General features: G+C 35.0%; 1 protein-coding gene across 1 annotated transcript in view; it reads left to right on the top strand.

Annotated features, from left to right (window-relative positions):
- The window catches only part of LOC104605390 (glutamate receptor 2.8-like), a 28,194-nt gene extending 6,106 nt beyond the window's left edge, over positions 1–22,088 (top strand). The window contains exons 3-5 of the mRNA XM_010270133.2: positions 332–641; positions 5,612–6,003; positions 21,705–22,088. Of these exons, the coding sequence (XP_010268435.1) occupies positions 332–641; positions 5,612–6,003; positions 21,705–21,848 (846 nt within the window). The 3' untranslated portion in view covers positions 21,849–22,088. The remainder of the gene's footprint in view (positions 1–331; positions 642–5,611; positions 6,004–21,704) is intronic.
- Positions 22,089–23,005: the final 917 nt, after the last annotated feature.

Below are 23,005 nucleotides of genomic sequence, written 5' to 3'. Positions count from 1 at the left end.
TGATTTAAATTAGAATTAATCCTCCAACATGATGATTACTAGATGCAAGAGTTTATATGAGAAAATCCCTAGCTCCTCCTCTTAGGTCGATGCTGAAACGTTTCTTCACTCCATCTTTTCCCATATTAGGGTCTCCCGTCTGGTATCTTAGTGAACTGTATATCAACTGGTCCAGTTGATTGATCAGCAAATATCATATCATATAAACTCATCTCACCTCTCTCTCTCTCCCCACTTCCATTATGCTGCTTCCGTCGATTTATTAATGTGTTTACAACACCAAATTGTTTAATTTGTTTCTTCTTGTTGTTTTGTGGAAACGAGAGAGCAGGAATTCGATGGAGCAGTAGGAGACATAACAATTACAGCGCATAGATTGAACATTGTGGACTTCACTCAACCATACACTGGTTCTGGAGTTCGCATGATTGTACCAATACAGCACGAGAGAGATACAGATGGTTTATGGTGGTTTTTCAAGCCATTTACACTGCAACTGTGGTTAACTACCTTTGTTGTCTTCATCTTGAAAGGAGTATTGGTATGGCTCTTTGAGAATGGAAAAAATCCTGAGTTCCAGGGCGAACATCAGTTGGGGAGGGTTCTTTACTTTTCCTTCTCGCTATTTGTTTTTGCACAAAGTAAGTACGAGTCTCTCAATGGACTATGATGAAGCTTTTAAATTGTGGATGATTCTTCTTTAGATATAATACATAAAATGCTTTTATAAACGCTTGGTTTGGACGGAAGCAAATGGTAAGGGAACGGTTGGGAAACGCCTATACAATTCCCTACCTTTGCCTTCGAACCAAATACAGCCTAAAGGTAAACGGTTTCTCTTTTTCTTTTGGGGGGTGGGGGGAGGGAGGTATTGATTCCTATTGATCAAGAAACCCGTGCCTAGGCGTAAATGCATTTACCCAAATAAGTGATTTCCATCTCCAAGTGAATAAATGTTTCCTAGTAAAACACTTACTCGTGTAAGTGCATTTACCCAAAATGGAAGAAAATACAAGAGAAAGGCTTAGTGATTGTCATTTTCCCCATAAAATCAGGGCACAATTAGAATGGGGCCACCTTTCCGAGGGGGGAAAGTTTTTCTGTCCTGAATGACAGGGAGGGGATAGTATCTACATACCTCTAACCTAATTAATGGTAAATTATTAAAATATTCATAGACTTAATATTAGTTACTAAAATATACCCATGCCTATAAAAGGCGACTTTTTCTGATAGTTAAGTATATAAGGTTAATTAAGATTCCTAAAATTCCATTTCTCCCAAATTTACAAAACCCTAGGATCTCATAATCTCATTTTTATAAGTTTATTGTATTTTTAGGTTGTTGAGTGGGGAAAAGTTGGGGGATGAATCTTTGCCCTATCACCAAGAATGGGATGAGGCTGGTATTGGCGTTTTTTCTTACTGGCTAGGGACGGGAAAGGGTGCTTGTCACTTGAGCCCCCAATCTGCTCCATTGTGATCACTATACTCTCTCCCCTCTCTGTCTTTATATAAGAGTATACAATTGTTTTATATTTTAACTTTTAAATAATTAATAATTATTTATACTTATATATTAATTTTAATAACATTTTTTGTAATACAAAAATAACAATAATTAATTTTATTTAGGGTTGTTCATCAAACTAATGAAATTGACTAAACCAACCAACTTGATTCGAGTTGGTTAGTTTTATAGAATTTCCTATTGGCTTCGGTTCAGCAATTTCCCAACTTGACTAGGTCGAGCCAATTTTGGTTTACATTTGTGGACCAATTTGGCCATAGATATATCAATATTTTATATTTTAAATATTACTTTGTAATATGGGAAAGTGAGAAAATTCCCACATTTCTTAGTCTAAAATATTTTATATTGTAAATTTAAATTTTTTTATTTATTTTTAATAATACCTCTATAACTTTTTAAATTTAAATTTAATATTTTAAGTTTAAACCCTTTCAATTGGTTGACCAAACCGAAAACCAACCAAATCGATACCATTCGAGTTGGTTGATTTTCACTAATGGTTAGTCGGTTTTAGGTGACCAACTCCCCAACCTAACCAGGTTAGTTTGGCTAGCCAAGCAACTTCCAATTGAACCGAACTAACACATGAACACTTCTAATTTTAACTAAATTAATAATCCAAATTCTAATAAATAATTATAGCTTTAATGATAGTTTAATCTCCAATAATTATTGAGAATTTATAGCAAAAGTTTCTATAAAATAACAAATCAAAAATAGATCCACACATAATTATTGAAAATATATTTTTCACAAAAAATAGAAGAGAGATGGGCCCAAGTCTAACATGGCAAGGTGAAGTGCTTCAATACCTAAGAAAAATGATAATGAGCCCAAATCTAACATGGAAGGGTGAAGTGCTTCAATACCTAAGAAAAATGATAATGGGCCCAAGTCTCACATAGGAAAGGTGTGGCCCAGGTGACAGATAAGCTTTGCTCTAAGCCATGACATCCATACTAGAAACTATGAGATCAGCAACATAAACTAGAAGAAGAATGATAGAAGAGCCAAAATATTTGATGAAGATAGATGAGTCAATTACAAGTTGAAAAAGCCATGTTCAAGAAGGAAGGACCCCAACTTCTTGTATCAAGTATGAGGGGTCTATTCAAGTCCATATAAAGAATTTTTTATATGACAAATGTGCAATGGTAAAGTTGGGTTGATAAACCCAAGGGGTTGCATCATGTAAATGTCCTTATTAAGCACAACTTATGGGAGGGCATTGTGAACATCAAGCTAATGAAGCACCCAATTGAAAGTGTGCAAAGTAGAGAATGACCCACATTGTTGTAGGTTTAACCATGGGACTAAATTTGTTATTATAGTTAAGCACTTCCATTGGCTGAATCCTTTGGTGGTTAATCAGACATTGAACCAGCCAATCGATTGAAAATACTTAGTTTTAGCATAGTGTAAATTTTCACCCACCCACCCCAATCTGACCGAAAGTACTTAATTTTAGCATAATGTAAATTTTCAAGGACTTGCAAGGCAATTGACGTCGGTATAGTGGAAATAACCAAAGTAAATCTGTTGAATGAATCCGAAAAAGGATATAATAGTGATAACCACAAAATATAAGAGTTAACCTCAGGTGGTCTCCATAGTTTGAGTAGATTAACTCCCATGGTTTAGAAGCTTTAAATGAACTAGGAAAATACAGAAGTCTAGTGCTTGGCTAGTTGACAAGGAAAGCAGGAGAGCTGTTTATTGCCAACAATTGGTAATTTGTTGAAGCTCATATATGATGAACAATGGAAGAAGTTGGATGTCCAAGTCTCTGGTGCCATATATTCACTATACATCACTCACCAAAAAAAGCCACATGTTATGGATGATAATCCTTATTCAACTCTACCTTTAGCTCTGAAAGATGGAACAACCCATTTTAATTGCCCCTTTAGGAGAACCAGTCCTGACTTCTTGTCCTTCATGTAAAAAGTAGAGGGGTGAAACTCGAAATTTTGATATTTCATGGCTAAACCTATTAGCATTGCTAGTGAATTTATAAAAGATAAAATCAGTCTAAATCAGATATTGATTTCTCAGTATTTTAATATTTGATTTTTTTTGGATCAAATCTGCACTGAATTGGACTAGATTTGAAACCCAAAATTAAATGTGGGTATACATGATATAGAATCTACAAATTGTAACTCCTAAAATGGTAGTTCACGCCCAAAATCAGACCTAGATTGGCCTCCCAACCAAAGATGACGTAGTTGAAAAGCTGAGGTCAATCCTACAACACTACCTCAACCGGTTTGCTCTCCAAGTAGTGGAATTCGATGCAGTTGTGTTAACCACTTCTTCTCTAATGTTTTTCTTCAAAAATTAAAAAAAAAAATAATAGTGGAGAATCAGTCCTCTCCAAGGCTGGTTCAAACTAGGGATTTTGGAACAAGGGAGAAAAGAAAGAGAGCAAGAGAGAGTGTAGAGAGTGCATAATTTGACCTCTCCATCTTAACCTTTATTTATAAAGCTCTCTCGTAATGACACTAGGTCTTGATATAAATCATATTTGGATTAGGATCAATCCCTCTAATAGAATGGAGCTCCACCCATTTTCATAGCCATATTCGATCTATATCACATGGCAGCTTAAGTTGTTATGTAACTTCATTAACTAGTTTTATTAGTAATGGGCTTAGCCCAATTTCCTTTAGTGATTCACATACATGGCATAGTAAGGCTTCTTAGGCTTGATTATTGTATAGCATGAAATTCACAAAGGTCTTACATGAGCCTATATGTGTTCACCCTATGTCTAGAAAAGGACAATTTGAATTCACTAACTTTTTTAGAAAATAGTATAATATAAATATAAATACACTTTGCAAAACTAATTTTAAATATAATTGAAATCCATTGCAACTACTTTTAGGTTTTCATCAAAGAGAGTTAATCCATGATATTCATTTTATCTGACAAAGAAATGGATTCTATCACTATAATCATCCGCTCAGATAATATCCAAAACTTTTCTAATTAAAGACAATTGACTAGTGGAGATGTGAGTAGTTCTAGCCCATTTGTAGGTTTATTAATCATCTCAAGAGAAGAGCTTGTAATAGGTTTATAAATAGTTGGCAATCATTGTATGGGAATCATATATGAGGAGTCAATTGCTGAGCACTGAGTGGAAATCCCATCACGAAAAGAGAAATTTGATTCATTAAAAGAACACATGAATAGTAAAATAACACCAATTGGTCAATCAAGGCATTTAACTTCTTTGTGAAATGGGTTGTAGTCCAAGAAGATGCACGGCTTTATGTGATATTCTAGATTGTCTAAGTTATTTTTCTTGTTACTCTGTTCTTATCTGTACGTATACAACCTGAATAAATACCGTACAGAGCATAAAATGAAACACATCAGAGAATTCTTCTCTTGAGTTCTTTCAATTTGCGAGGTGTTCGAGAGTTGCTGATATGGATAATACACATGTGCCATTGACAAATCAGTCAGTTTTACACCTTGCAGAATTGGGAAAATGAGAAATTTCCATGGCATGTAGTTTCTCCCCTCCATCTGATTGAGACCATATTTGTAATTAAGATTGCTATTATCAAAAACCAGAGAAGAAAATAGTGGTGAAGAGCCTTGCGATAAGACATTTGAATTTTCATAAGTGTTTGACATATTGTCGGTGATTGTAGGCTCTGGTATAATGAATATTAACCAAGAAGAATTCCGATCACACAATTAAATTAGTGATATCTAAGTGTATAGTTGTATAGAGTACAACAGTTTAAGAGTCAAGTGATCGTTGGACTTCTCATGATATGTATACAAAGGTATAGTTTAAGATTACAACAAGAATTTGAATTCTTCCTATTGCATGGTTGTGCTTGAGCCTGAGGAGGGTGATGCAACATTACTCTCAACAAACCCAACCCAAGCCATCCATTTACTACACCTATTTTGTCAACTTTTAATTTATTTCATCTAGATCCACTTTAGTATACTTTGCATGTAATTTGTGTATATTTTCCTTTATTAATTCTTATTTTGACATCCTTATAACCTGTGGAGATGATACTGATATATTTGCTTCTTAATTTACAGAAGAAAATCTTCAGACCAACTACTCTAGATTCGTAATATACTTGTGGATGTTCACATTGTTCGTTATTGTGGCAAGTTATAATGCAAACCTAACTTCCATCTTAACGGTGGACAACCTACGACCGTCCGTTACAAGTCTTGATCAATTGGTCAACGATGGAAGTTATGTTGGGTATCAAAAGGGGTCTTTTGTGTATGATCTGTTGAAGGAGAGATTCCCTAAAGAAAAGCTTATAAACCTTTCTACACCTACCGAATTTGCACAAGCTTTATCAAACAAAAGTGTTGCTGCAATTGTTGAAGAAGTCCCAGTTATTAATGTATTTCTAAAGATGTACTGCAACCAGTTCACCATAGCTGGACCGACTATTCAAACCGGAGGGTTTGGCTTTGTAAGTTTCTTTTCTCCCTTTTAAGCTAATATTTTAATTAATTTATATGTTTATTTTCATTTTGTGAACTGATATAATGGTAAATAGAAATTAATCTAACCAACATAAATTACTGAAAATAATTGTTTCGGTAATGACTATTAGAAATTAGTTATAATTTTGAGCGTGTTTCCTCATTAGGTAGTTAAAAGGAAATTAATAGAATTGTATATATATTTTGAGAAAAAAAAAGGTTTCTAACAGATAAGGGCAACTTTTTGCCCTGAATGTCAAATAAAGGATAATATTTTTATAAAATAACCAAAAAAAAGGTAATTTTTTTTTTTTTAAATATCAAGGAAGGGCAATGATACTGTTAGTCATCTTCCTCTTCCTCTTCCTCTGCCTCTGTGATCTCCTCTTCTGATGCTCAGCTTCAAAAACCGCTTATTGAATTAATGGCGGGTCTCGAGTCTGATATGATAGATAAAGCGGTTTTTGTGTCGAACATCCTAGTTTCTGTACCGGATGCAAAAAACGTAGAGGTAGAGATCGTGGAGGTAGGGACATGGCCGCCTAGTTGTTCTTAGTGGTAAGAGATAGAGAATCCGTAATGGTAAACCAGGTTCCCCGTACTAGTAGAGATACCTGCTTTGTTCTGAAGGAATCCCTAAGGTTCATTCGTTACGAGGAAATAGAGAACCTGGTTTTCCGTTACCGTTGTGGATACCTGGTTTACCGACGAAATCAAGTTCGCCCGTTACCTACTTTTGTCCATGCAAGAAAACACAGGTATCTCAACATTGCTCGTGTTGGTTTCATTCGTTTCTGGTTTATCGTTACTGATTTTCGGTTTTCCGTTCTCTTTATTATTTGGATTTCTAGCAGATAAGGCAGAGGAAGACAATGAACAATGTCACTGCCCTTTGATGTTTTTCAAAAAAAAAAAAAACTTTATTTTTATTATTTTATAAAATATTATCTTTATCGATATTCAGGCAAAAAGTTGCCCTTATCTGCTCAAGTGAAGGCTAACGAAGGTAGGGCTGCGGCTCTATGTCGGTTTTAAAGGTGTAAGGGAGAGAGAATTAGAGTTGAGAAGGGTGGTGGTTTGTGAAAAGGCAAATGGAATAATATCTGTCGAAGAGATATAGAGGAATATAGGAGGAGGAAACGTTAGAAGAGAGGTGAGAAGACTAGTAGGGGGAATGTTTTGTTTCTTCCTAGATTCAGAAGAAGGGGCGGTGAAATTGGTAAACTCAAGTCCTTCGAGATGCTTTGGATGCCAAAATTTCTCTTTAAAGATAGAACCCCGATCTTGAAAAGGGAAGAATATCTGATGGATATCAAAAGTGTAAAGTCTCCTGCTTCGGGCTTCCCCTGCATGCATGGAGCGGGAATGTGTTCAAGGAGATATGGGCAATCTATTGAGCGGATTCGTAGAGGTAGACCCATTAAACTTGAGATGGAGAGATTTGGAAGCAGTGCGGCTAACTATTTGGGCCCGAGCTCCAAAGGAGATCCTGAAAGCAATATCGATGGAGGTTCAAGGAAAGGTGTTTTTGGTAAGGGTAGTGGTCAAGCGGTCGGAGATGCTGGAAGGTAAGGGACTCCGGACGTTTAAAATGGTTGCTGCCAATTCAAAGTGGATGGAGACGACGCAGGTTTCAAGCAAGATGGTGGAGGAAAGAGGTAGGAAAACAGAGAGTTTGGGGGGAAACACGGGATAAATTGGGAAGGGAGGTGTTAGAGTGTTACTTTCTTGACGTGAAAGGGTTAAATGTCAAAAAGAAAAACAGCGAGAAACCAAGCAAAAGACAAATTTTGGAAAGTGGAGAGTGGTCGGAGAGAGTGAAGGTGATCGGAGAATGAGTGATGAACTAAAGGAGACGAATGGATAGGAACTGGTTCACAGTGGGGCCCACGCCCAACGATATGATTTCTAAGACCAAGGAGGCTCATGCGCGTAAGGTGGAAGTGGAATCCAGATCTATTGTAGTTTTGGGTGAGGAGAATAGTTTAAATTCTTCCGCCCGACCTATTTGGTTGTTGGTGGGTGGGAGGCGAGGATGTATGGGCCTGAGCCCAGTAATCAAATTAAAACTTCTGAAGCTAGCTAAAGTTTGGTTTTAATTTTCTGAACCTAACTAAAGTTTGGTTCCCATAGCCACTCTTTGGGAGTAGGGGTGGCAAATGGGTGGATTGGGTTGGGTAAGGGTTGAATATTAACCCATCAATCCATCATGATTCATTATCGGTTCTTGTTAAAGGGTCATAACCCACCCATATTGACCCACTTAACCCATCCATATTGACCTTCGTTTGCTGGAGCCGCTCGATCTAGTGCGCGCAGTAGTTTTTCATCATGCGCGCGGCTCGCTTCGCTTTTATTGCTCCGCCCCTACTAGTAAAGTAAAGGGCTTTTCGTCGTAGCTTGCGGAAGCCATCGCGAAAGATTCAATCCAGCCACAGGTTCCCCTACGGCTACCTTGTTACGAATTCACCCCAGTCGAAGACCCTACCGTGGTATGGGTGATCATTGGTCCGATGCTTCAGGCGATACCAATTCCCAGGGTGTGACGGGCGGTGTGTACAGGGCCCGGGTACATATTCACTGCGGCATGCTGATCCGCGATTACTAGCGATTCCAACTTTATGTTCCCGAGTTGTAGAGAACAATCCGAACTGAGGCAATCTTTCCGGATTCGCTCCGCCTTACAGCCTTGCTTCCCATTGTATTTGCCATTGTAGCACGTGTGTGGCCCAGCCCATAAGGGCCATGCAAAAATAACAAATTTTTGAGAAGACATTTCCCAAGACTACCACATGGCAAAAATGGGTCGAGACAACCCGTATATCCGAAAATAACAATTTTTGAGAGAATAATAATCTCTATCAAGGATGTCATGTGAAAGAATCGGGCCAGGTCGACCCATATATCTAGAAAAACATTTTTGAGAAATTATCTCTCTTATGACTGCCACGTGACAAAAATTGGTTGGGTTGGCAAACAAAGATCTGAATTATGCTTTACAAATTCAAGGAGAAATTTTGAGCAAGGATGGAGGAGATAACTCAGGGTACATCAGTAGAGAGGAACTAGAACGTGTAAGGTCGACGAGACTAGTGAGAGGAGAAGAAGGTAAGGTCGACAAGATTGCTGAGAGGAAAGGAAGTGATTCTAAAAGGGGAACCTCAGAATCCTTTGGAAGAGCAGACAATGCTTTTAACGGAAGCTACTGAGCTTGTTAAGGAAGTAGGGTTGGTGGAGGAAAGCTCTGATGTGGAAGGTGATGAGAGTCCAATATGGATGCACATAGGAGTGGGAAAAAGGCACAGAAATAGCAAGGAATTTAGGATTATTTTTCCTAAGGGGATAAGAAAATGCGAAGAACATTTTCAAAAGTTTGGAAGAGGAAGAAAGAGATTTGAGGGAGGAAGGCAAAGAAGATAATGGCTCTCTGAAATATGTGAAGGAAAGTTTTAATTATGAAGGTTTATCGAGAAGTAGAAAATTATGAAGACTCATGGAGTTGTATTTAGACTACTCAGTGCAAGTAGTTAAAGAACTGAGAAATTGTAGTTCTAGGGGAAGGGGAAGGAGAGGAAGAGGATTGTAGGGAGTTTTAAAGATCTTTGTAAGGGAGTGTTTTTGGAAAGGTCTATTTTGCTTGTTTTATTATTTTGGGTGGTTGATGGTAAGGGTGCAGTTTTTTGGGTAGAGTCTCGGTGGGTAGGCATTTTTGGTGTCTTTGTTTTGGTGGGTAGGCATTTTTGCTGTATTTGTTTTGGTTCAGGGTAATTTTGGTTATACCCTTTGTAAATCATACCTTTTTCTTTTGTAAATTTTTTATATTTATCTTCAAAAAAAAGTATATGGATATCGATGCTATCTTAACTGAGGTGGATGAGCAATACATAATGTCTTACTAAGCTAGATGAGATGAGGTGGTTCCAACAACCTAAAAAATCGAATTCAAAGGCCCCGAGGTGGTTCCCTAGGGAGAACAAGCTGGGTGTAGCTGAGTAGAGCAGAAGAGATTGAGAGAGCAAGAAAGCTATAGAGCAAATGCACCAAGGGTGGAAGTAGAGAGACATTTATGAAAAATAAAAACATTATATTTGATATCATAGCATAAATCCATGTGAAACGAGAAAAACCATCTATAAACACAACATAATAGTGATATCCATGTATAGAGGTAATAGGGGAGGATCCCAAACATGAGGTAATAGGCTGATACACATCGGCCTATATCAAGACTCATTTGTTCCTTTTTTATAGTTTCTTTTCTCAATCTGGTTCAAAGGAGTTTGTTTAAGGCCAATCTAGCCTCTGAACCATGGTCTGAACCGAAATACCCCTGTAGGGGCATATCAGGAAGCCCCCTATGCTTTGATACATATTGAAATTTTGAACCTTATGTGCATCTTTATCTCCAACAACACCCGACAGATGTGTTAGACAATGTCTGCCCTTAGTTCCAATCATATTGATGTACATAGACATTTCGATATGATTAATATAAATATATTATTGTTTTATGATCAATTGGTGTATTTTTGTAAATTATTTCTTAAATTGAACACTTATAAGACTTGTGTTAGTTTAAATGCTTTTAGCTATTGGATAAACTTGAGGAGTTTATCCTAACACGGTTGACACTAATATCCTGCAAAATTAGTGGAGCAACTTGTCTCACCTACTTGGGTTAGACCATGTGGATAATTAATGTGTGTTTAGAAGAAATGTTAAACTTTGAGTAATTTCTAGTTATGCCCTAGACCTTGAAATCTGATGGAAAAAATTGAGAAGTTTCACTTAACCATAAACTTGACTATGATACTATACAAGATATTGGATTGAGTTGATTTTGATATAACAATCAGTGAGATTCATGAATGATCAAATAAATAGGCATGTTGGAATAGTTTAGGAATTTACCTAAATGGGTGATTATAATGATAGGATTGACCCATTTGTCAAAGTGAATATCAGGATTTACACTATTTCTGATGGAAACTTGAACTGTCAAAATGTATTTATATGTTATATGTTATATTATTATTTTGTAAAAAATGCTTACAAAAGGTTTTTAATTGTAGTATCCATCTTAGAAGAGAGTGTGGCATTGCATTTTACAATCAGGGGAAAGGTCCTCCCCTATGAGTTATGTTTTATTGATTATGGCCAAAAGTTTAGGTGCAAGAGACCATTATAGAGTTGATTACCCAATGGGCTTCAACTTGTCCATTATCCTTGGATTTTGGTAAGCTAGATGAATCCAATGACCATTTGTATTTAAATGTTGGACACAAACCGAGTCCAAGCCGATTGGGCTAATGGTTCACTACCCTTAGGTAGTGAGTTCAGCCTACCCTTTTCTAATGTGGGGTCGAACCCTTATGCACTTATGTGAGACATTTGCTAGTTCCAGGCTATACAATATCCGGCCCTGAAGTGTCTATGCAATGCTTTGGAATGTGAACCATTAAGAAAGATGAGCCTTCGACACATTACTAATATGATTAGTTAAGAAATCACATGATAATTTAAGTTGTCATGTGATTTGGATTGAAAATGGGTATTAATTTGGGTATGAAGCAGTCGTTTTCTTAATAAGATAATGCTTATCTAATTAATGATAAGTTCTAATCCAATTTTGATTTCTATTAGCTCTAAATAGGATTAGGAGAGTGCTCTATATAAGGGATGAGAGAAAAGGGGGGGGGGGGGGGTTCGAACTTGCCATTCTAAGGGTTGATTCTCTTCACTTCTTAGTTGTTGTGCACAAGGAAGTTAGAGTTTGGTTTGCTTAACTTGCATTGCTGACTTGGCGTTAGACACACTATTGAACCATCTTCAATAGGAGGCTAATCTAGGTTTGATATTAGGCATGAATTACCACTCTGGGAGTTGCTTTGGTGGACTTCATATCAAGTACAAGTAAAATTTAGTTTGGGTTTCAAATTAGGTCTAATTTAGTGTAAGATTGAAATAGAAATTTTAGATTTCAAATTATTGGAAATTCAGTTTTTGGGTTGGATTAATTTTTTTTTTTAATATTTCGAGCAGCTTCAACCATGCTAAATTTGATTTCTAAACTAACTAACAAGATGAGCACGAGAGAAAGCTCATTCAGCTTGGAATATAAGTGCTTAAACCAGGTAGTAGTGAATCCTTTAGTAAGGACATTTACAAGCTGGTCGTGAGTGGATATAAACTGAACACTAGAACCTTCTTGGCCATGTGGCCTCTAATGAAGTGGATGCCAAGTTTAGCATGCTTGTTGTGACTATGAAACATAACATTTGCAAGCATGTAGGACCAATGTGGTTGCACCATAGAGTAGGAGAGGTAGGTTCCATATGCAATTCGTTGTGTAGAGAGCATATCTATAGTAGTTCAGAATCAATGAGGGCAATATAGTAGTACTTAAATTCAATGTTGAATCTAGATACTATGGATTATTTTCTAAAGGTCCATGAAACAAGATTATCACCAAAATAAATATAAAACTCTCCTTGTGTCATTAGGATATCCATCCCAAAACTTCATTGGAATAAGCATGAAGATCCAATGAAGTAGACTTTTTTACTAGTAATCCAAGATAAAGAGTGTATTTGAGATAATAAAGGATTTATTTCACAAGAGACCAATGGGTTGTAGTGGACTGTTGCATGAATAGGTGGGCCTTATTGACAAGAAAAGCAATTTCAAGCCTTGTAATGGTTACATATTGTAGGGAGCCTACAATTTATCGATAGAGAGAGAGAGAGAGAGAGAAGGATTAGAGAGTGGTTTACCATCCCATTTTGAGAAGTGAGAACCAACAACAATAGGTGAGTGAATAGGTTTTACATCCTCCAACTTAGTTCGAGAAAGAATATCAAATATGTATTGTCTTTGAGAGATGAAGGCCCATGGAATAGTGAAGTGATTCAATACCCAAGAAAAAAGGATAATGGGCCTAAGTCTCACATAGAAAAGGTGTGGCCTAGGTGAGAGATAAGCTTTGCTCATAAGATATAACATCCAATCCAGTAACTATGAGATTAGTGACATAAACCAAAAGAAGAATGATAGAAGAGCCAAAATGTTTGATGAAGAGAGATGAGTCAATGACCAAGTTGAGAAAGCCATGTTTAAGAAGAAAGGACCCAACTTCTTGTACCAAGTGTGCGGGGTCTATTTAAGTCCATACAAGGACTTTTTTAAATGGAAAATGTGCAATGGTCATCAAGTTGGGTTGATAAACCTAAGGGATTGCATCATGTAAACATCCTTAGTAAGCATGCCATGTGGGAGGGCATTCTGAGCATCGAGTTAACGAAGCGCCCAATTGGAAGAGTGTGTAATGGAGAGAATGACCCATATGGTTGTAGGTTTAACCATGGGATTAAAGTTGTATTATAGATAACTACTTTCCATTAGTTGAATTCTTTAGCGATTAATTGGGCCTTGAACCAATCAATCAAGCCATTCGATTTGTGCTTAATTTGACAAACCCATTTGTAGACAATGAGATTGATGCCTAGTTTAGGAGGAGTGAGCACCCAAGTATTGTTACGAAGAAGGGCATTGAATTCATCTTGCATTGTAAAACACCACCAGACATTAGTATTGTATTTGGAGAAACATGAGGGGTTCAATATCATCAAGAGCATATTTGGAGACATGAAGAATCATGGGTTTAAAGATACCGCTTTAAGAACGTGTCTACAGAGGATGGGTGGAGACTGGGAATGGTGGAACACATGGAGTGGGTGGTGAGGTGTGTACAAGATCCATAGGAGAGAGTGAGATATATTGTAATGAATTTGGTGTTGAATCTATAGCAACAATAGCTAGGAAAAGATAAAGAACCATCTCGCGAATACCACCAAGTAATGAAATAGATTTAAAGCTTAATGTATATGGTAGAGGTAAGGCCAACAGTGTAGCATCAACAACCAAGAATACGTGTGCCTAGTGGATGAAGGCAATGGTAATAGTGTATCCCTAGAATAGACAAGGCAGATAATGGTACTACAACTTAATGGTATTGTAAGGTCACATGAGGGGAAAACACTAAGAGCTAAACACTCGAATTATAAAGTAATTTGGTCTAGTTCCAATGAGACACTCCTAAGGTGACTTAAAGCCAATAACATGACTTGTAGTAATCTATTTATTAAAAATACTACTATTGAAAAAGCTTCACACTAGTACTTGGGAGGAATGGAGGCATTGGTAAGGAATGTTAAACCGATCTAAACGATGTGCTTATGTTTTTGTTCCGTTATACCATATGGTTGGGGCATGTGTAGGCATGAGAGCCAATGAGAAATACTATTTGTAATGAAAAAAATGAAAAAGGATTTGAAGGCTTCAAATTCACCCCCTCAACACAATTGAAAGCACTTAATTTTAGCATAATGTAAATTTTCAATTGTAGTTTTGAAAGTAATAAGGACTTTCAAGTCAATTGATTTTCGGTGTAGTGCAAATAACTAAGTAAATCTGTTGAGTGAATTCTCAAAAGTGATATAATAGTGATAACTAGAAGAAGAGTTAATGTCAGGTGTTCCCATACATTTAAATATTCCATGGCTAAACCTATAAGGATTTCTAGCTAAATTTATAAAATGAAATCAGTCCAATCCGAAAAATGATTTCTCACTATTTTAAAATCTGATTTTTTTTTGTCAAACTTGCACTAAAATTAAACTAGATTTCAAACCCAAAATTAAATTTGGAAATAACTTATATAGAATTTACAAATTGTAGCTCCTAGAGTGGTAGTTCATGCCCAAAATCAAACATAGATCATCTTTCCAATCGAAGATGATGTAGCTAAAAAATGGAGGTCAATCCTATAGCACTACTTTAGTCGATTTGCACTCTAACCAATGGAATTCGATGAAGTTTTGTGAACCACTTCTCTTATATTTTTCTTAAAAAGCTCAGTAGAATAATGGTGGAGAGTCAATCCTCTCTAAGGCTGGTTTGAACTAGAGTTTTGAGAGGAAGGGAGAAAAAAAAGAGAACAAGAGAGAGTGTAGAGAATGCATATATAGTTTGGCATATCCCTCTTAACCCTATTTATAGAGCTCTTTCCTAATGGCATTAGGTCTTGATCCAAATTATATTTGGATTAGGAATCAACCCCTCTAATAGAATGGAGATTCACCCATTTTCATACCCATATTCAATTCATATCACATGGCAACTTAAGTTGTTATGTGACTTCATGAACTAGTCTTACTAGTATTGGGCTTAGGCCCATTTCTTTTAGTGATTCACATACATAGGCGTTGCAAGGCTTCTTAGGCCTGATTATTGTATGGCATGAAGCCAACCGAGGTTTTACAAAAGTCCATACAAGTTCAGCCTTTGTCTAGAAAAAGATAATCTGAATTCACTAACTTTTTTCATAAAATAATATAATATAAGTATAATATACTTTGCAAAACTAATTTCAAATACAATTGAAATCCACTATAAGGAGTTTTAGGTTTTCATCAAAGAAAGTGTAATCTTTGATATTCAATTTGCTTGACAAAGAGGCGGATCCTATTATTATGATCACCTACTAAGGTAATATACAAAACTGTTTTAACATACCCAAGTATTAACAATTAAGTGGATCATAATCAAGTCTGGGGTTAAAGTGCAACTTTCACATTTTTTCATTTGTCTCCAAGGTTTAGGGCATAACTACAAATTGATCTAGGTTCAGTGCTTCTCACAAAAACCCACTAATTGTACTTAGGGTATAAACCTAATAATTAAGACAAGCAACTCCAATTTAGCATTACATCAATGTCAACCTTGGTAGGATAAACTATCTAAATTTTTCCAATGACTGAGAACTTTCTAAATTAACACTAGTTTCATGAATTTCTAATTTAAGGAGTAATCACAAAAAATACTAATATGAATATTAAACAATAATGTACTGATATTATCAATACATAAAAGTCAATGTACATCTATATGATTGGAGTTAAGAGCATACACTATCTAATAAGATAATGAATTTTTAAATATTTATGGAACATATAAAATATTCTTCATAATCAAATAATAAGAGAGGAACCAATGTGTGTAATTGTCAAAATCTCCAACATTGATTTGGACCTTTACATTCATTGTGGAATTTTAAGTTTTCAAAGATGAAGTGATATGATTGGTTGCACAAAAGTCTAGATACTAGGCCCACCTAAGAAACAATTGGTAATGGAGGCAATGTAGGTATTTGAAGCTCAAGGTGGTTTTATACGTTCATTGAATTGCTTCTTACAGTAGAGAAAATAGTGCCCTTGAGCTTGACATATCTAATAGTTGCCTTTGTATTTGCTAGGCCTAGAGTTGTTAGTGGTAGGAGACTTCTCCTTGAAGGACTTAGATGAGGATCCAATACAAGGAATTTTGCCCTTTTAGATCATATTGGTTGCAAGGTTGTTAGTTCATGTAAAAAAAATCTATTGCATTCAAGATGCATTTAATAGCTAAGAATTAAGCTTTGTAGTTCACCAAAAGAGGTGGAATCAACATGGGCAAGAATGGTGGCTGATATGCTTCATATTCATGTGTTTGGTTGCAGTGCAATTTTATTTGCACTATACAAATGCATGGGAGTGTAAATGAAGAAAAAAAAACAAATTCTCATTTAATTTTGTTTTGGGTTTTTCTTTATTCTACTTCTTGTCTTAATTTACTTCATTTGTAGTGCAATCAAACAAAATAAACTAAAATTTGAAACAATTACAGGTCAAAATTTATACTCAAATCATTTGCACTAACATAGTTTTGCGTCAGTGCAAATTTATTTGCATTGCAACCAAAGACAACCTTAATAGTTCGATAGAGTAAGTTAGTAGCAAAGATTGGAGCTCTTAAGTTAACCAACTTGCCTACAATAGATTTGATTTGAAGTAAATACTCACCCATAGAAAGTGCTCCTATCTTTAGCCAATGAAGTTCAAAACAAAGTTGAACAATCCTTAAATGTGATCGGGAGGCATAGAGAGTTTCAAGGGTGTTCCAGACTTTTATGAAAGGTGGTACACCCAACAATTTGAGCCATGAGAGCTTTAGTGAGGGATACAATAACCAAATAATGATAAATCGGTTATGGATTAATTTCACAAAAAGAGGTTTCTTGGTGATGTCAAATTCTTTGGAACTTTGGTAGAGCTTTATGTAAGCCATCAATGAACCCTAGGATCCATTTGGATTTCAATATAGTAAGAAACTATAACTTCGATATCATGTAATTGTGCCCATCTAGTTTGATGCTAATCAGTAGAGCATGATTTGCCTAATGGTTTCTCTTGAATTGGATGCTTATCGAGATTGAGAGGTTGTAGTAGAACTATTGTGTGAATTAACAGGTGATATGTGAGAATGTGATGCAAGATCTTCTAGTAGTGGTCAAAGTTATGGCTCTAATACCATGAAACACTCATGAAATTGGATGCAATTGAACACAACCTTAACAACCTGTGTTGGTGTATATTTATATGTGTTTTCAATTATAATAGATAAAGTACAAGAGCAAGTGGGTGTCTTGTACGTACAAGGAATAAAGATATACATAGCAAAGGGATGTGTACAAAATGTTGGAAAGGTTAGAATCCAAATTATGGATAGCCAAACCAGGTTTAATGGCTGGCCTAATTTCAAAAATTTTCTAACCCCACTTGTGAACCAGTTTCCCAGAGATTTTGAAATCTGAAATTTTTAGATTGATCTTGCACTAAACCGGACTATATTTGAAATCGAAATTAAAACTAATTGTACCTGATATGGAATCAAAAAATTGCAGCTCCTAGAGTAGTAATTCATGCCCCAAATCAGTCCCAAAAACCGGCTTCCAACCGAAGACAACGTAGTGAAAGAGAAGCCAATTCAACAACACTATTTTTTACAAAACTGCTATACAACTGCATTGGATCAATTGAGATTTGTGAATCTGATTTCCCCCAGCATTTTTTTCTTGCAAAAACAAAGGAAAACTGATAAAAATCAATTCTTTCAATGGGTAGTTCGTGATAGGGTTTCTAGGAGAGAAGAGAAAAGAGGAGAGAACAAGTTCTATTTGCCCTTTTCCTCTTAACCCTCTTATATGGGGTACTCTCCTAATCTAATTAGGTGATTATTCAAATCTGATTTAGATCTACACTCTTTTAAGAGATAAGAATTATCCTCTTAAGAGGATAGGTGTTCCATACCCAGAACCATGCCCAATTTCAACCAAAATCACAGGACAACTTAACTAATCTTATTAGTTATGGGCCTTTGTCCCATTTTCTTCAAAGGCTCATGTCCTTAGGTGTTGCATGGCCACTTTGGGCTTGATATTGTATGGCGTGGGACTTCACAAAGGTCTCACTCAAGTCCATGAGAGTTCGTTAATTCCCCTGAAAAAGGCTAAGCCATATTTACTCCTTAGGGTAGTGAACCCCTGACCCAATCAACATTGATTCAGTTTGGGCCCAACATGTATATCTAAATGATTCTTAGATTCAGCCACCCTATGAAAACCCAAGGATAATGGACTTATGTAAAATAAAACCCATAAGGTAATCAACCTTATAATGGTCTCTTATACTTAACCTCTTGGCCCATAATGATGACAACACTGTGCGACAAGGAAGAACATCTCTCTTGGCTACAAGATGTAGTGTCACACTCTCTATTCGGATGGATCTCGGGATTAAAACCTTTTTCGCAAAATAGTAGTATAACGTATAAATACATTTTGCAAAATCATATTTCAAATATAGTTGAAATCCACTGTCGGCAGTTTAGGTTTCCACTAGAGAGTGTAAACCCTGATATTCACTTTGTTCGACAAAGGGGCCAATCCTATCACTATGATCACTCACTTTGGTAATTTCCCAAACTATCCAACATGCCTAAGTATTTGACTCTTGATAGATGTAATTAGTTGGTACATCAAAGACATCTTAGTCCAACACCTAGTGTAGTACCATAATCAAGTCTGGGGTAAAGTGTAACTTTCTAGTCTTGCCCATCTATCTCCAAGGTGTAGGGCATAACTGAAAATAAGTATAAGTTCAATGCTTTTGAACAACACCTATTGGTCGGGCTTGGGGTCTAATCCTAGCAATTGAGACAAGTTGCTCCAATTGTTTGGCAACACACTAACACGAGTCTCTTAAGCATCCAATTTAAGGGGTAATATACAAAAAAACATACTAATACGAACATGAAACAACAATTTAATTTATTTATTTACAAATAAATGTTTATGTACATCAGTTTGATTGGAGATAAGGGCATACACTATCTAACGGATAACGATATAGAGAGTTTGATCCCAACTTGATCATAATGGTTGGATCATATAAATTGCACGAGCTTATACATGGTAGGTGCATATTTATCTCCAAGAGAGGAACCTACTTTTTAAAATCATAGAATGATAAATGGTGACTTTTCCCTAGCAAGTAAGGTTGATAGAAAGAGAAACTCCTTAAAGGTAATAAAAAGAACATTTTTATTGACAACATGACAAATTATGAACTTTTAAGAATGCCTTAAATGGTTATACCACACATTGATGGAAGTCCTTTCACTAACAAATGCAAAGTGAGTCAATGGACTAGTCCATCTATAGAGGCCTTGCTCATCCATACTGTGAAGCAGTATTTGTCCTGATTGTCTATCCTTTACAAGGAAAAATCCGAGTGAAACTCAAAAACAATTGTGAGAAGAGCCATCAAGATGGAAATATGACTATTTATTATTTTGAGATGACATGGAAAGAAGCCAACTCAAAGGAAACTGATCTTGCTTGATTCAAGCAACTCACCTCTCAATACATAGGAGTTGTAAGACACATGAGAGTCATCCACATAGCCCATGACTCCATGGCTGAGTAGAGCATTCTTAACCTAAATCTCCAAAAGAGGTAGTTCAGTCCAATTAGTTGAATTGCTACAAGAAATAGAGATGATGGTATCATTCCTGGGTTGGGTTAAAGTTTCACTCAAGGTTCAAAGTATTGGAAACGATAAGTATATCAGAAAGACAAATTTAAGAGATGTATCAAGATATGCATGGATATAAACAAAAAATTAAGCTACACATGGAAGCATTATAGATACTCTAACAAATCAAAAAAATATGTCAATAACATGAAATATATGGCTAAAATGAATTATATATATACATAAAAATCACATGTTTTAGTGATTATTATGAAAAAATATATGATAATCAACATACAGAAACATAAGAGTATTCTCTAATAGGGTTATACCTACAAAATATAATCCTAAAAATTATTTAATGAAATACCTTTTTGTAATTTTTTAAACAATTATTTTGTTTTTTATTCCAAAATTTATAACAAAAAATAACTCTACGGATATAATAGGTCATCCATATATTTACAACATAGTAAATATTATGGTTAGATCACACCAAAACTTAGAAAATTTATTTTTTATTCTAAAAATTATAAAAAAAGGAAAAATAAATAATTCACAAGAAATTTCAACAGATCTATGGATATGGTAAATCATCCATTGATTTGAAACATAATAAATATTTATGGTTAATCACATAAAAATAAGAAAAAATAAATATTTTTTATTCCAAAAATTATAAAAGATTTAAAAAATAAATATTTCATATTGAATTTTAATAAATCTATGGATATGGTAGGTCATCCATAGATCCACAATATAATAGATCTTTACATTAGATCATACTACTAGTGAAAAAACTAAATATTTTTATTTCAAAAATAACAAAAAAATAAAAGAATTAATATTTTACAAGAAATTTCAATAGATCTATGGGTATAGTAGATCGTGCATAAATTTATGGCATAATTATTCTTCACGAGCAAATTACATCAACAATCTAAAATTATCTTTATTTGTTATTTTATATGTCTGAATTTTCTTTAAAAAATTACATATATCAATTTAGACTACCAAACAATATAGGATTTTCAACACAAGTATACCTATGTACATATAAGTATTTCCAAGCATCAAAACAGAAAGAGAGAAAAAAACAAACAAAATATTTCAACATATTATCAAATAAATTGAAAGAAATGTACTTTCGCAAATTTGAAAAAGTTGAAAAAACTTTAAAAATCAGGAGTTTTGGAGATGGTTTTGGTGGTATTTTTTTTTTAAAGATCTTGCATCCCAAGAATGTGTGGGGACAACTTTGTGAGTTTGGAAGAGAGAATACTTTTGGAGAGAGTTAGAAGACTTCTTTCTCAAAGATTTTTAATTATTTTACAGCTATAATATTGTATCAACATGACAAAAAGATAGGATACAAAAGATTTTGTAGTGTTTCCCATGCCAACCCCTCAAAGATACCATACATTGCGAAACTTTGAACCTTGGCTTCATTATGTTGAGTTGTTTTAAAAATAAATTGAGCAAGGTATATCAACTCAGCATTTTATTGTTTGGGCTTTGTTTGGATACATCATATAAACGTTTAGAGAAAGAGAGATAAGGTGTACTTTGTATTGAACAAAATGTGTCTCTCTTGATAAACATCCAGGTAAATGCGTTACCCTTTCTTCCTTGTTGTTTCTCGACAGAGAAGGATATTCAGCATGAGACTTTGATGTTGTATTTATATTAAGAATTGATCGATATTTCAGTAAGATTGAAGAATGATTGTGTATTGCTGCAATTCCTTACTAAAACGCATCACCCTTTCTTCTTTGAAGGCATTTCAGAAAAAGTACTCCACTATGATATCTGAAGTGTCTGAACAAATTTTGGCGATTTCTGAAAATCAAGTGTTGGATGGAATTGAAAATAAATATTTTGGACATCAAACATGTTTGGACCCTTCTGTACAGCCTTCGTAGCATATACTTTGTTGTTGGAATAGGTTCTGCTTCTGCTCTCCTTGTTTATTTTATTTGCTTATGGCGACGTAAATGTGAGGATAATGATCAAAATGGACAACCCCATTTGGCTACAACCCAGGAGATTGCACATCATGAACACGATGGACAACCACAGCTGACTGTACATCATGACGGAAATACACGAGAAATCTCCATAAAATGGTCATGCCATTGTCCTAATCGTCGCTGCCATCTCCTACAAACCAATGTTGTATGACATCGAATGCGATGAAGGAAGGGATATTGAAAGGAAATATAAACCTGCATTTCGATTTTAAAATTAATGTAAATTAGAATATTTACTCTATGGAAATATAGCATATTTTAAATTCATATATTTTCTTTTTGTTATATATGATGTTTATTTACAAAGTTATATTTAATTAGTAATTATTATTTTTCATTATTTATGGATTGCATTGGCCTGATTCCCATTACTTATTTATCTATATATGCTAATCCTTAATTAATTTTATTTAAATAATCTAATTAAGTTAATATATTAATTAATCTAAGTTACTTGAGCTAAATGAATATAATTAAACTAACACTAATTCTTTCTCCCCTCTCATTTAATCGATCGATTAATTTAAGTTAAATTAATTAGCTAAGATAAATTAGTTTAATTAAGATAGATTATGAATTCAATTAAACTACATTGTCCACGCGAGAGTGGTTGAGAGGCCTCTCAAAATCCAAAATTTATATAAACTGACCAACTTTGGTTAGTGGTCACTACACAAGCATCACGTACCTCAACGTCGGACCCAATAAACCAAATGGTCCTACGGTGTACGGCACCTTTAATTTAAGCACCCGTTTCACGAAACCAGATGCTCTTTACAGTAGGGGTGAACATTATCGGTTATCGAATCGAAAATTTCGGTTTTGGTTAAATTCGTTTTGATTTTTTTAGTTTTTGAGAAATTTGGTTCGATTAATTTGGTTTTTAATAATTTCGATTTTCGGTTTTAATTTTTAAATTGAAAATTTTGGTTTACTGAAAAAACTAAATTAGCTAAATTTCATTATATAATATATAATATTGTATATATATAATATGCTATATATCTATAAATTAATATATTATATATAATCTATTACAATGAAATTAA

Source organism: Nelumbo nucifera, chromosome 8 (assembly GCF_055504915.1).
Source record: "Nelumbo nucifera cultivar China Antique chromosome 8, China Antique-T2T, whole genome shotgun sequence".
In the NCBI taxonomy this organism is placed as follows: domain Eukaryota; kingdom Viridiplantae; phylum Streptophyta; class Magnoliopsida; order Proteales; family Nelumbonaceae; genus Nelumbo; species Nelumbo nucifera.
This window is presented reverse-complemented; position numbering and strand designations above follow the sequence as displayed.